At 51.8% G+C, this 15,284-nt stretch overlaps 2 protein-coding genes across 2 annotated transcripts in view; both read right to left on the bottom strand.

Moving 5' to 3' along the window:
- Window positions 1-9,173: 9,173 nt before the first annotated feature.
- On the bottom strand, window positions 9,174-11,105 carry LOC123135956 (fasciclin-like arabinogalactan protein 4). The gene has a single exon (XM_044555228.1). It carries the CDS (start codon window positions 10,780-10,782, stop codon window positions 9,484-9,486), a length of 1,299 nt encoding a protein of 432 aa, XP_044411163.1. The 5' UTR covers window positions 10,783-11,105; the 3' UTR covers window positions 9,174-9,483.
- Window positions 11,106-13,150: 2,045 nt separating this feature from the next.
- LOC123135950 (protein ESMERALDA 1) overlaps window positions 13,151-15,284 on the bottom strand; it is a gene marked incomplete at its 5' end in the record, with an annotated part of 7,099 nt that continues 4,965 nt past the window's right edge. Inside the window, 5 exon segments of the mRNA XM_044555225.1 lie at window positions 13,151-13,728; window positions 13,838-14,028; window positions 14,104-14,271; window positions 14,426-14,593; window positions 14,701-14,905. Of these exon segments, the coding sequence (XP_044411160.1) occupies window positions 13,566-13,728; window positions 13,838-14,028; window positions 14,104-14,271; window positions 14,426-14,593; window positions 14,701-14,905 (895 nt within the window).

The following is a 15,284-nucleotide window of genomic DNA, read 5'->3' as shown; positions in this document are numbered from 1 at the left end:
AATGGTTTTTTAACTTAGGCGAATACGGGGTCGCAGCTAAGCCCCCGAGTAGGAGTATTGCTCTCCACTCGGAGTAATTTTTTAACTTAGGCGAGTACGGGGTCGCAGCTAAGCTCCTGAGTGGGAGGATTGCTCTCCACTCGGAATGGTTTTTTTAACTTAGGCGAGTACGGGGTCGCAGTTAAGCCCCCGAGTGGGAGGATTATTCTCCACTCGGAGTGGTTTTGAAACTTAGGCGAATAAGGTTCGCGACTAAGCCTCTGAGTGAGAGGGTTGCTCTTCACTCGGAGTGGTTTTGAAACTTAGGCGAATCAGGTTCGCGGCTAAGCCTCCGAGTGAGAGGGTTGCTCTTCACTCGGAGTGGTTTTGAAACTTAGGCGAATCATGTTCGCGGCTAAGCCACCCACTGGGGATTTGAACACATGTGTTTACAGGAAAACAATCATTAAGATACTGCAAAACTCTTGTCTTTGATAAGCAAACTGAAGGATTCTTATTACAACTCATCGATCCGACTGATTTAGGTATAGAAACGGCAGAGCAGCTCCACATTCCACGAGCGTGGCTCATCTTCTTTCTTGACTACGTTGTAGAGGTGATACGCCCCATTATGGAGCACCTTGGTGATGATGAAGGGACCTTCCCAGGCCGAAGCGAGCTTGTGAGGTCATTTCTGATGCACTCGGAGCACAAGGTCTCCTTCCTGGAATGCTTGACCTTTGACATTATGGGCATGGAATCGACGCAGGTCTTGTTGGTAGATGGTCGACCGGATCAGAGCCATCTCACGTTCCTCCTCCAGGAGATCAACTGCATCTTGGAATGCCTGTTCTGCTTTAGCTTCTGAGAAGAGTTCCACTCGGGGAGCGTTGTGCAGCAAGTCACTCGGCAGCACAGCTTCAGCACCATACACCATGAAGAAAGGGGTTCGATCAATCGACCGGTTCGGAGTTGTTCTCAATCCCCATAAGACGGATGGCAACTCAGTCACTCAGGCTCCAGCAGCGTGCTTGAGGTCATGCATCAGTCGGGGTTTCATCCCTTGAAGGATCAAACCATTTGCCCTTTCTGCTTGCCCATTCGACTGCGGGTGCGCAACATATGCGTAGTCGACCCGAGTGCCTTGGGAAGCACAAAACACCATGAACTCATCAGAATCAAAGTTGGAGCCGTTATCTGTGATAATGCTGTGAGGGACTCCATATCTGAATATCAACTCCTTGATGAAACTAATGGCAGTTCTTGATGGGCTTGGCTTCGATCCATTTGGTGAATTTGTCGAGTGCCACGAGCAAATGAGTGAAACCACTTCTGTCGGTCTTGAAGGGTCTAACCATATCTAACCCCCAGACTACGAACGGCCAGCCGAGTGGAATAGTCTTCAAGGCAGATGCAGACTTGTGAGACATGTCGGAGTAGAACTAGCAGCCTGCGCACTTGTTGACTATATCTTTTGCCATCTCATTTGCACGCGGCCAATAGAATCCCGCTCGGTATGCTTTGGCCACGATGGTCCGAGAGGATGCATGGTGACCACAGGTCCCCGAGTGGATTTCATTTAAAATCATTCGACCTTCTTCTGGGGAGATGCAACGCTGAGCCACTCCTGTGACACTTTCCCTATAAAGCTGCCCTCTTATCATGGTGAAAGCTTTGGATTGACGGATGATCTGGCGGGCCTCATCTTCTTCTTCTGGGAGTTCCTGCCTGAGCAGGTACGTGATATATGGCACCGTCCAGTCAAGCGTGATCACTAAAACTTCCATGACCAAGTTGACTACAGCCGGGACCTTGATCTTAGTGGGATTGGTTGAACTTATCGGTTGCGGGGGCTCTTCCTTGAAGGGATCTTCTTGTACTGACGGGGTGTGGAGATGCTCCAAGAACACATTACTGGGGATAGGCTTTCGAGTGGAACCTATCTTTGCCAGGTCATCAACAGCTTGATTCTTGATTCGAGGTATGTGGTGGAGCTCTAACCCTTCAAACTTCTTCTCTAGCTTTCTTACTGCATTGCAATAACCGGTCATTGTTGGATTCCTGATGTCCCATTCCTTCATTACTTGATTGACCACTAAGTCTGATTCGCCGTAGACCATCAAGCGTTGGACACCGAGTGAAATGGCCATACGCAGCCCATACAACAGTGCCTCATACTTAGCTTCATTGTTTGAAGAATCAAAGTGAATCTGGAGGACATAGTTGAGCTTGTCACCTCTTGGGGATACCAAAACCACTCCTGCACTAGAGCCATTTAACATCTTGGACCCATCAAAGAACATAGTCCAATGCTCCGAGTGAATCTGAGTCGGTTGCTGTTGTTCAATCCACTCTACGAGGAAATCCTCTATTGCTTGGGACTTGATGGCTTTCTTTGCCTCAAACTTGATATCCAACGGCAGGAGTTCAATTACCCACTTTGCCACTCGACTAGTTGCATCCCTATTGTTCAGAATTTCTGATAATGGAGCATCGCTGACGACTAAAACCGAGTGGTCTGAGAAGTAGTGTGCAACTTTCTTCATGGTCAAGTAAATTCAATAAACAAGCTTCTGGTAATGAGGATATCTCTGTTTGGACGGAGTCAAGACTTCAGAAATATAATACATAGGGCGCTGAACTTTGTAGGCTTTGCCTTCTTCTTCCCGCTCGACCGTGAGCACTGTGCTGACAAATTGTCAAGTGGCTGCGATGTAAAGCAGTAAAGGCTCTTTGCTGATTGGAGCGGCAAGCACCGGCTGGGTGGAAAGCAGAGCTTTGAGCTCTTCAAGCGCTGCTTCAGCTTCATCATTCCACTTGAACTTGTTAGACTTCTTCATCAGTCGATAAAGAGGTGATGCCTTTTCACCGAGGCACGAGATGAATCAACTCAATGCAGCCAAACAACCAGTAAGCTTCTGAACATCGTGTACACGCATAGGGCGTTTTATTCGGAGGATTGCGCCAACCTTCTCTTGGTTTGCGTCGGTTCCTCGTTCGGAAACGAGGAAACCGAGTAACTTTCCACCTGGGACTCCAAATGTGCACTTTGAAGGATTGAGCTTGATATCATATCTTCTTAAGTTGGCAAAAGTTTCAGCGAGGTCAGTCAGTAGGTCGGAACCTTTGCATGACTTAACCATGATGTCATCCATGTACGCTTCCACATTCCAACTGATTTAAGTGAGCAGGCACTTCTGAATCATGCACATGAACGTGCCACCAGCATTCTTAAGGCCAAAGGGCATAGTAACATAGCAAAAACACCCGAATGGGGTGATGAAAGCTGTTTTTATTTCGTCGGGTCCATACAATCGGATCTGATGGTACCCGGAATAAGCATCCAAAAAGGACAAGCACTCACACCCCGCAGTTGAGTTGACTATTTGGTTGATGCGGGGCAGAGGAAAATGATCTTCCGGGCATGCCCGATTGATATGCTTGAAATCAATACACATTCGAAGCGACCTATCTTTCTTGGGGACCATAACAACATTGGCGAGCCACTCGAAGTGGTAGCTGCCAAAAGCCGAGCCACCTCCTCGCCAATTGTCTTCCTCTTCTCCGCGGCGGACCGACGGAGATGCTCTTTAACAGGTTTTGCTTTCAGGTTGACCCGCAAACGATTCTCAGCCAGTCCCCTGGGTACACCCGGCATGTCTGATGGTTTCCATGCGAAGATGTCACAATTCTCACGGAGGAACTAGATGAGTGCTTCTTCCTATTTGCTGTCGAGCGTTGTTGAGATATGAGTCGGAGCAGCATTGGGATTGGTCGGGTGAATGTGAACTGGTTTTGTTTCACCAGATGACTGAAATGCAGACTCTGAAGCAGGCCTCTTGGCACGCAACAAATCACTCGGATCTGCATTCTTCTGGTATTCTTGCATTTCTACTACTGCCATCTGTTCATCGGCGATCTTTGAGCCTTTCTGGAGGCAATCTTCTGCCCTCTGCCGATTTCCAGTGACTGCGATCACGCCTCTGGGGCCAGGCATCTTCAATTTGAGGTACACATAACACGGTCGAGCCATGAAACGAGCATAAGCAGGCCTACCTAGAATAGCATGATAGGCACTGTCAAAATCCACCACCTCAAACGTCAACTTTTCCTTGCGGTAATTCTTTGAATCACCAAAAACCACATCAAGAGTGATCTGACCGAGTGAATCGGCTTTCTTTCCTGGGATGACACCATGGAATCTCATGTTGCTCTCACTAAGCTTGGACATCGGAATGCCCATCCCTCGGAGGGCCTCTGCATTTAGCATATTCAAACCACTGCCACCGTCCATCAAAACCTTGGTCAGTCGAGTGCCCTCAAAGACTGGGTCGACCACCAACGCTTGTCGTCCAGGGGTAGCAACGTGCGCTGGATGGTCAGACTGGTCAAATGTAATGGGGTTTTTTGACCACTTCAAATACGTCGTCGTTGCCGGAGCAACCATGTTTACTTCTTTGTTGATAACTTTCAGTCGATTTTGCTCTCGAGGTCAGCAAAAATCACCAAAGTGGCATTGATGTTGGGGTAACCGCCATCTTCCTCTTTGTCCTCCTCCTTATCAGACTCTTTTTCCTTTTCACTGGGTTGGCCCTCTCGGAAACTCTGAATCAGGAGTCGACACTATCGAGTGGTATGCTTGGGAAGAATCAAGTTTCCCTCTTCATCTTTTTTGGTGTGTATATGACATGGTAATTCAAGCACATCATTTCTCGCTTGATCTTTCACTTTTGGGGGGTCCAAGGCCCTTTAGGCTTCCCCTTGAACTTCCCTTGATTCAAAACTGCTGCCTCAGCAGGACCTGCAGACTCAGCTTTGCATTTCTGCTTCCGACTGGAGTTTCCTCCTTCGGTGTCCTGGGCGACTGATTTGTTTTTGCCGCTCCTAAGTCGATATTCTTCTTCGTCGTTAGCATACCGAGTGGCTATCTCCATCATCTGAGTCAGAGACATGTCCCCGATCCGACCAAACTTGAAGTTGAGCTCTCTGTACCAGACGCCTTCTTTAAAGGCGCAAACTGCTTGGTGCTATGATACATTCTCTACTGTATGATGAAGGGTAGTCCATCTCTGGATATAATCTCTCAAAGTCTCATTCTACTTCTGGACACAATGTTGCAACTCTGCCAAACCAGCGGGTCGCTTGCAGGTGCCCTCGAATGTTTTGGTAAACACTCGGGCTAACTCTTCCCAATTGAAAATGCTCCCAGGGGCCAACTAATTCAACCAAGCTCTGACAGAACCCTCAAGCATCAAAGGGAGGTGTTTCATTGCCACCTCATTATTGCCACCACCAATGTGCACTGCTACTTGGTAATCCTCCAACCAAGTGTCGGGCTTTGACTCTCTGGTGAACTTACTTATGCCCGTCGCCAACCTGAAGTTGTGAGGGATCCCAGCGGCTCGGATGGCTCTTCCGAAGCACTCGAGGCCGGAAACGTGCACTCTGCTTCCACTGGGTCGATCTCTATCCAGCCCTTCTCTGTATGCTCTATTCCTGTCGATCAAACCTTGCACAAGGATTGATCTTGCATCGAACCCAGACTCTCTTGGGTCGAATGGAACTATGTGCTCATTCCCATACGGGCGCCTGTGTCATACCGCCGGGGCGCATATGACCCGCCCCTCGGAGGGGGCGAAGGAACTCGACGGTGGTTGTCACGGGCATACTCACGATCAAATTCTCTATGGACTCTTCCCAGGTGCCGATCTCGACGGTGATCACGATCTTCACGTCGCAAAGGCGACCCAGGACTGTGTGCCGACTGAACTGTGTCTGCTCTCACTGACCTGTTGTGGATCCTGTTGCGCGACTGAGAAACGGCTGAGTTTTAATCTCCTGCCTCCCGGAGCAACGCTCGGACCTGCTCCAAGCCTCTTCCAGCCTCTAAACAGGACGGCTAAATAGATTCTGCTATACATGCAGTAGTTGTAAGATTCTGGATCAGAGTGCGGTATACCTGGGGTTCAGGCGGAAAAAATTGTCGTTGTCGTCGACTGGATTCAGGGATCAGTTGACGGGCGCGTTCGTCGAGAGAATATTGGAAGTTCTCTAGATGTGCACACTCGGCCAACATGGCCAGGTGCGCAGCCTCCAAGGCCCGAGCCTCGACAGTCTCCCCCACGATAGGGGTCTGGAGCGCCTCCACGTTGCGGTGGTGCAACTCTTCCCTCTGCTGCGAATTGAGAGGTTGGGGCTCGTGCTCATCATGATCATAGGATGGGTCACCACTATCGCCGTCGTCGCCGTTGCGGCGAAACCTGGGTGGGCTGCGACGAGAGTCGACCATGAGAACTTCTGCCGCGGGGTCACTGCTCCCGCGATCGAAAAAAGTATCCACGGAGCCAGTCGACGGATCGAATGGTCCGTAGAGAAATTCGTCGGACTCGATCGCCGCGACTTGTGGGGTGGTCGACTGGTGGGCCACCGCATGATTTACCCACCGCTGGAGCCGTGACCGACCGGATCGCTTGCGACGGCGTCCACCGGAGTGTGCGGACGATGCGGGAGCCGACCGATATGGGGTCGACGGCTGCCGCAGAAGGACGCCGCAGGCACTCGCGCGGAAGTGCGATGCCCCGTGGATCGGAAGAGCCTCGACATCGAAGGGGGCTTCTTGAAGCCAGGCGGAGTCGTCGGCGAGGAAAGTGAAGGCGCCGAGTCGGAACTCGCGGCCCACAACCAAACCACCACCGAAAACCATGTTGATGGAGATCGGAAAAAATGCAACCTCGCCGGAAGTTGCCAAGACGCTTGGCCCCATGGTGGGCGCCAACTGTCGTGATACTAAGTCTGACAGTAAGAGTAGGGGGTACGTATGAGGAGGCAAGGCCCTAGCTATGGCGAGGTTGTACACATGAGTTTACGAGTTCAGGCCCCTCTCGGAGAAGGTAAAAGCCCTACGTCTTGGTGCCCTGAGGCGGTCGACTGGAATATGAGTGTGTGTGTTATAAGGGGTGCAAACCCTTGTGCCAGAGGAGGGGGTGGCTTATATAGAGTGCGCCAGGACCCCAGCCGTCCCCCATTACAGGGTTCAATATACATTAAGATAGGGCGTTACTGATAACGCTAGCTATAAAGAGTTATTAATGATCTTTAAGACTACGTGGTGAACGCCTGACCGTTGTCATCCTGAGTGACTCTAGGTCTTCTATACTCCGAGTGGTTTCTTGTATGGTCGAGTGACTTCATCTTGTTTGAATGGAATTGGGGTATCTGAGTGAGATAATTGGTCAGTGGATTGCACTCTAAGGTTGCTTCAGTCGGTGTCTCTTGTTACAGTTTGAATGTTCTTGATTCTAGGATAGTGACCTTGGATAGGGCTTATAGGTCAGGCCTATGACCCTACCCTAGGTCCATGGCAACGTCAGCGGGCGAGCCGGGCATGATGGATTTTTTAGCATCGTGCGTTGGGTACATCCACGGGCTGAGCGTGTCCGCCTCATATCCGCTAGGCGGGCAGGCGACAACGGACAAAACACGGGCTGTGGGCGGGCGCGGCCAGAGCGCGGGCCGGCTAGCGCTGCTGCTAGAGCGGGGCGGGCAAGCCGGATAGGATGGATTTTTTGGCATCGTGCGTTGGGTACATCCACGGGCTGAGTGTGTCCGACTCATATGCGGACAGGCGACAACGGACAAAACACGGGTTGCGGGCGGGCGCGGCCAGAGCGCGGGCCGGCGAGCGTTGCTGCTAGAGCGGGGCGGGCGAGCCGGACAGGATGGATTTTTTTGGCATCGTGCGTTGGTTACATCCACGGGCTGAGCGTGTCCGCCCAGTGGCGAAACTAGCAGCCAGTCACGCCTAGGGATCAGCAAGCTTGAAAGAAAAATTCTTGAAATTTTGAGTACATTATAGAGAGAAATTACAAGGGATCTTAGTACTAAGCCTAGGGCTATAGCCCTAGTTGCCCTAGGCTTGTCTCCGCCACTGTGTCCGCCTCATATCCGCTAGGCCGGACAGGCGACAACGGACAAAAACGGACATAATCCGTGTCGCCCCATTGGAGTTGCCCTTACTAACTCTAAAGATTTCAGGATCGGTGCAGCGATGCCCGATCAGATGGATTTGCGCCATACGCTTCCTGTCTTCTTCACATGGTGGCAAACATATATTTGTACAGATCATGTAAAAACCATAAAAAAGAAATTCGTCCCTTTTGTGGTAACCCAAATAATGCAATAGCACGGAGCACACAGAGGAAGGACGACGCAGCTAGCTGGTGATGACCCGATGGACTTGGAGGAAGCAAAGCACATTCCCGCTGGCACACCGCGGGACACGGGCCCAGCGTAACGTGCGCTAGCTAGCAAAACTACAAACCAAAAGAAAATAAGTACTAGTACTACAACAAAACGAACGCATGGACCCAAACAAAGACCACTAGCTAGGCACGCAAGCAGGCCTCGCCGGTGAGTGAGTGACCGTGAGCCAGCGGATGAGCATCTCGCCCTCCCCTCACGGATCGGATGCGCAAGACAAGGCAATAACTCGAAGCCGTGGTACCAGCGGCGTCGACAGACCTGAAGAAGGGTTTCCAGTCCCGTTGCCGGCGTGGGCGTGATCGCCGCTCTCGTGGCGTGGGCATCGTCGTCGTCTTCTCTGCATGCCTCGCCTGGTGACGATGTCAAGGGAGATCGATCGGGTCGAGTGAGCTCACTAGAGGTGGGCTCGAGCTCATTCATGTGTCAGGCACGAGGAGGCCCCGCCGCGCTGATGCGCATGTGGATGTGCGACGCGGCTTGTCCCCGAAATGAGGATAAGGCCGGGTGAGAAGTTGCGCAGGGCACGCTTTCCGCTCTGAACTGCTACCGGGCAGTCGACGGCTGAGACCACAAGCAAGTCGTGTCACGCGCTGCCACGGCGAGGGTGGAGACGAGAGCGCGGGGTGACGCGGCGGGAGGCGACAAGAAGCGGACACGCAAGTGGCGGTGGCGGTGGCGGTGGCGGGGAGACGGACGCAAGCCGAAAAGGCGATCGAATCTAGCGGGGGGCGCGCGCGCTGACGCCTGTGACGACGGCCGAGCCACCCCCACGCCCCGCCAGCTCACTGCCACCCCACCTACCACCCACTCGCCTCTCCCCTCACCGCCACCGGTGCGCGCACCCCGGCCGCAAGCCCCCTTCCCCACTCACTTCCGTCGCCCGATTCAGCAAAATGGAAGCAGCTTGCGCTGCGTCCACGGAGAAACAGCCCTGGTAGAACCAACATTTAACATTGTCGTCGGCTGGTCGCGTGTGATTCTTTACAGGATGGTGCGATCATTTCTCCTTTTTCAGCATGACGCGGGCAGTAAAAAGAATGCCGCTTTGCTTTGCAGCTCAATCTTCTCCACCTCGAGTCATCTACCTTCTCCCCCACTTTTCAAACCCCATTGTGTACAGGTTAACTCCTAGTAATATACTAGCAGGAGTAACAAAGAAGAAACAATTGTAACAAAAGCAAGGCAAAAAAGAATTGAGCTCAGCAAGGAGACGGCAATGGACGACTAGCTCACCGCCGGATCTCATACCAGAGGCAGCAGTAGATACAACAATGCTATACACCACCACCCAATTGCTGCTGCCTTTGCCGACGACGACGACGGCGGCGAAACCGCAGTGTCGTTCCTGGTCACGCCGCGCAGCGCGGGCGGCGAGGACAGCTTCGTCGGCGGCGTCCGCGCGCTCTCGGGCGGCTCCGGCGGCATCGAGTTCGAGGTGGCTGGCGGGGGCGCCAGGGCCGCGGCCACGACGGCGGCCGAGTCGGCCCTGGTGAACATCTCCTTGGGGAGCAGCACCTTGGAGACGGCGAAGACGGCCACGGGGTTCTGGTCGAACACGGTGCGCGTGATGGTGGCCTGGACGACGCCGGTGTCGATGGCCACGGAGCCGTTGGAGCGGGTGATGTTGAGGGTGAAGCGGCCGGCCTGGCTGGCGTACTCGGTGGCCAGGGTCGGCTGCAGCGGGTTCACGATCGACTCCAGCGACCCCAGCGGGTAGTAGGAGTGGAGGACGTGGAAGCGGAGCACCACGGCCTTGCGGTCGGCGGGGAGGGACTGGAGCCGGTCGCCGGCGGGGAGGCTGGCGAAGGCGTCGTCGGTGGGGACGAACACCGTGATGCCCGCGCCGCGCTCGTCGCCCTCGAACTCCTCCGCCACGCCGGACGCCTCCAGCATGGACGCCGCCACGTTGAACCCGCGCGCGTCGGCCAGGACGCGGGTGATGTTCACGGCGGCGGGGGGCCGGGACTCGGACGCCGCCAGGTCGAAGCCGGACGGCACGATGAGCCCGTCCACGGCGAGCACGCTGAGGTTGTACGGCACGGAGGTGACGGAGCCGAGCACGGTGGCGTTGGACCCGGGGAAGGGCGCCGGCGAGCGGACGACGCCCAGGCTGGGCCCGGCGGCCGTGACGTTGACGGCGCCGAGGTCGGCGGAGGCGCGGCCGGTGGTCTGGAACAGCGTGGTGACCAGCTTCCCGGCGGCCGGGAGGCGGCGGAGGTCGGCGGGGGAGAGGTACTCGAGGAGGACGTGGTAGCGGAGCACGTCGGCGAGGTCGGCCCCCGCGGCGGCCGCGAACGCCGACGGCGACTGCGGGAGGTCGGCGTTGGGCACGGCGAGCAGCGTCAGCGAGGACCGCCCGGCCAGCTCCCGGGCCACGGGGCTGGACGCGAGCAGGCGCGCGAAGCCGGCGAGGTCGGGGAACGGCGCGAGCACCGCCTGGACGTCCACGGCAGCGGCCGGCGGCGCGCACGCCAGCAGCAGCAGCCCGGCCACCACCATAAGAACAACCAGCCGGCGGGAGATCTGCCCCTGCCCCCGCATCTCGCCGCGCCGCCGGGAGCAGAGCAGAGCAGCAGCTCCACTGACCACTGGCCCGAGGAGTGAGGTGAGCCTGAGATGCGGTGGGGGTGGGGGATGGTGAGCCGAGCCGAGCCCCAGAGTGGAATGAATATTTCCTCGGCGCTATTTTTTTCTCAGCACAAAAATCGCGGCCGATTAAACATCTGGGGGTTGGGTCTGGTTGGGTTCAGTGCGAGGGAAGTGCAAAGCCTTTGTTCCGCGCGTTGAGATTCGCGTTTTGTGGAAATTAATGGCGGGTGGGTGGGTCTGGAGTGGAGTGTAGCAGGGGCTCCAGCGAGGAGGGAGAAGAACTGGACTGGACTACACTGCCAGCCAGTGACCAAGCTCCCATGCACACGGCACTATTCGGGAAAAGGCCCGTAATGATGGCGCCCCCGGGCGGGACGAGGCTCCTCTGACGTACTGCAGGGCGCAGTTGGGCCATTGACAGGTGGGCCCGAAAGCAAGTTGGCCCACCTGTCAGCGACCCAACTGCGCCCTGCAGTACGTCAGGGGAGCCGAGTCCGCCCGGGCGTGGCGTGGGTCCCGCTGTCATGCTGGCCCGGGCCGGGTTTAATTGCCCACTGTTGTGGCTCTGTGCGGTAATGGTAAGTTTATAAAGACAAGTGTAGCATGGATAGAATCTTTTGCGGGTCCGGGTGCTGATGAGATAACATGGGACGAGGCGAGTACTCTGCTTGGATAAAAACAGTTTATGAAAGGAGTGAGTAGCTTTGCCGTAAAATGATTTTGATGGAGTAGCTTTACCGTAGAATGATTGAGGGAGGCTAAGCTTTACCGCGAATTGATTTTGCTCCAAAGTGGCCGCAAAAGCACGCAAGCGAGCGGTGATATACTACTATCAGCTTGATAAGATCTCGTATAGAGTTGTATTGGAACCGATCGAGCGTGATGGAAAGAATGTTTCTCATCGGGTCTCCAATGCTCCCGGGGGACCAGACCAGACCAGCCATTCAAATCCTCTACGTATGTAGTAAGTACTGAATTACTATTACTATGTGTCTATATCTCTTATGCCATCCAGGGGGGCTGTTTGTGTTTGGAATGCACCAACGCGGAAACACAAGAACGGCAGATAGTGCGTGTTCAGAAAAGAAAACAACAAAAATGTATTGTATGATGATTTGTATCATCTGATGGGCTTGCCACGATAATCCTGCGGAAAGGACGAGAGGAAAAAAAATGTTAACGCTGATGGTTCAATTCCTACGCCCTGGCCAACGCTTCTACTCCACCGAGCATGCAAATTCCGGTGACCATACGTTTTCCCTTTGGAATTTCTTCCAACGAAACGGGCCCTTACATATTCCTTTGGAAAACTGTTTTGGCTAAAGGCTTTTGTTCTTTCAAGACTAGCTACAGTTGTCTGCCGAGATGGACTGGAGAGATCTTGGGAGGGATGAAACGGGGCATGTGAGAGAAGTGTCAGTACGAAAGAGTGGACCAGCCACTGCCGTTGCCATTGCCATACCTTTCCGCCATGATGAGCCGCGCCTAATCGCCTGCGCCATTCACAAAAGTCCGCAGTATTTGTGACGCCCCCTGTTCTCTTGCTTGCCTCTTCGGAACTACTAGGCTGGAGCGTACCCGTCGCCATCAGCGACGCGCCTTATTCCCAATAGTAGAAAAGAACCGGGAGGAAAAGTGGTGCTGCTCCGAATGACTATACCATCCCGATTTCAAGAGAAAGCTATTCAGCTGCTCTCCCTTCGCCAGGGCCTTGTCGTTTTGACAGGAACGGGCAGGACTCCTTCCCCAGATTCCCAATCCCTATCAACGGCCCTCCCTGTGCATGTGAGAGGCACATTCATGAGTGCTGCTACACACACGACGGTTGTGGACGATCTCCGCACGATGAAGCACATCAATCCGTCCATGCGTCGATTCAAAGTGAACCTACACCGTTAAATACTCCATCGTGCGCAGTTCGTCCTGCTATTGTCGTCCACACAGCAGTTTCGCACATTCAGAGATCAAAGCTTTGCTGCTGACACTGCTGCTGCCAGACTTGAATGCTCGGTCCTACAGCACAATGGAGTACTCCTACTCAGCATAGACAAACAAGATATGTTGCTGTAAACAGATTTGTTTCAGAAAACAAGGGTTTACCTGCTCAACTGATCATGCACCAAGTTGATGGGTGGATGCAGTAAGCAGCAGGCAGGCAAGTACTATATGCTGCAAGAAGATATTTTGGCTGTACGGTGACGAAGCAAGAATCAAGTAATAGCACCATGCAGTTTCCAACGTTTGCTCCATACAGAGATACTGGTTAAGTGCCAGACAAAGTTACAACTTACAACACAGGGGGATAAGACCCCCGTAAACATGACAGAAACAATGCCCATTTCTAGAGCAAGAGGAGAAAGAGTTGAATAACAAATTTACAATGTTTGCCTTCCATCAAAATTTGTGTACGACAACAAAATTCTAATGAGCCATGTACAAGGGGGGCACTACTGCACTAATCTGTCTGGAACTTCATAGGAGGAGCTCTATAGGTGTCAGATGGATCTACTGGTATGTGTTAGATTTAATCACTGTATGGTTAGCAGCAAGATAGTCTAAGACTAGGGAATCTGAGGCATCCCTGTTTGGCACAAGCTATACATAAATCGATGTACAACACCCTGTCTGTCAGGTATGCTTGCAAGTGAAGTTGAATCGCCACCGCACAGTACACGGAGAATGAACAAATCATACCGCGTGCCAGAGAAATATGTTAGTTCACTGAGATGCTGATACTATCTAGTGTGTATGGGTTTCGAATGCGTTGTTTTGTTCAAGCGGCACATGCAGTCAGGACATGGAAATGTGTATATCGATTCATTTGGTCTTTTCATCTCGACCCCTTTGGCATCACTGTGTGCTCTCATGTTGAGTAAGTGACGTTTCAATGACTTCCATCTGCATAAAAATGACAAGGCATGACTAAAGGCCACAGAGATGAAGCATATGAGTCGTAAATGCTTAGGCTCTGAAACAAAAATAAACTAAGGGTGGTCCAGTATATTACCCGATACGTGGATTATCAAAGAGTATGGCCAGCCTTCTTTTGTCTGGCTTAATTGTCTTTGAATGTCCACCATACAAGTATCTTCTGTGTCCCATCAGAAAATGAGGGAAATTTCCGCCTTGTGTGGTCACGAAAACTTCACTATAGGTGCAAACACTATAGTCTATTGCAGCCATCCTTGAGGAGAAATTCTGGCAACAATGTGTCGTTTTAGAACTATGCCCATACGATGAAATTTCAAAGCTTACATCTGACAAGACAAATACCTTAAATGGAGCAAGTTCCTCATCTGATGCTAGTGTTTCTTTTGTCTGTAGAAGAGGAAACATTTCAAGAAGAGGAGCCATGGTCTTCTCTGATCTGTAAATCTTTCCAGAGGCCAAATAAATTGCAGTCTTATTGTTGAAACCCATCCCACGAAGCATTAATCCAACCTAAAGGTCATGTAGCATAAACATGTAGATCATCAAGACCCTAAACGGAAAATAGTCTTACTACCAAAATGTGCTGAAGAAATAAAGAAGTCAAGAGTTTCACTAACATGCTAACAGTGGTGAGCATCTGTTTTCATATTACATGCAGACATACCTCCAAAGGTGTAAGTGGACATTTCCCGTTCATTCTTATAACTCCTGGCCTTATTACCTTCCCTCTCTTTGTAAACTTCCCTCGCCAACCTATTTCTCTGGCCACATCCATTTCCTTCTTCTCCCCGTCACCACCATCATATACACAACATGAGAAGGCAACCATATCCTGGAAGACAACAAATTAATAGATGCCTTCAAATTTTCCTAACACCAGAAAATAGTGAATCCCAAGTTCCAAATAATATTAAATAATCTTCACGAAGGAAATCAAACCTCCTCAAAACGAAGATGCACTGCGATATATTTCCCATTGCTTTCAGCACTTTTTTCTCTCATTCGAGAAATTAAAGTCTCCGATAGAGTAGCAATTGGGTTTGAAAATTTTAAAGCTTCAAAATTCACCAAGCATCTCAACCGTTGAACAACAGGTGGGGCATCAAATGAGAGTCGGTTTGCAAACGGAGAAATTCGGATGAATCTGTAGTCCAGAACATAGTATAACTTCAGGAACAGTCGCATAATAATAAAAGACGCACATTATCATATTTTAAATCTGAGATATCAAGTGTAATCACTTCTTGAGGTGCTACGATGCAATCAAACTTCGATTCGGGGGACCAAATCAACATTTAATTTCTGATAAATAGTAGCCTATAAAGTATTCAAGCCCCCTCTAAAATTGCAGATTCAAAATGAAAATGTGTTTGAAGAAACAGAAAAGAGAAGTTTAGCATGAATAGCAACATTTGTCTTCCCCTTTTTCCTGCTGAATTGTCTTTTCCCATTTAGCAGAATGAATTTCACCTTGAAATAGTAGACATGAGTAGTGCACGTTCAGAAATACATGTAGATTCTTT

Source organism: Triticum aestivum, chromosome 1B, assembly GCF_018294505.1.
Source record: "Triticum aestivum cultivar Chinese Spring chromosome 1B, IWGSC CS RefSeq v2.1, whole genome shotgun sequence".
In the NCBI taxonomy this organism is placed as follows: domain Eukaryota; kingdom Viridiplantae; phylum Streptophyta; class Magnoliopsida; order Poales; family Poaceae; genus Triticum; species Triticum aestivum.
This window is presented reverse-complemented; position numbering and strand designations above follow the sequence as displayed.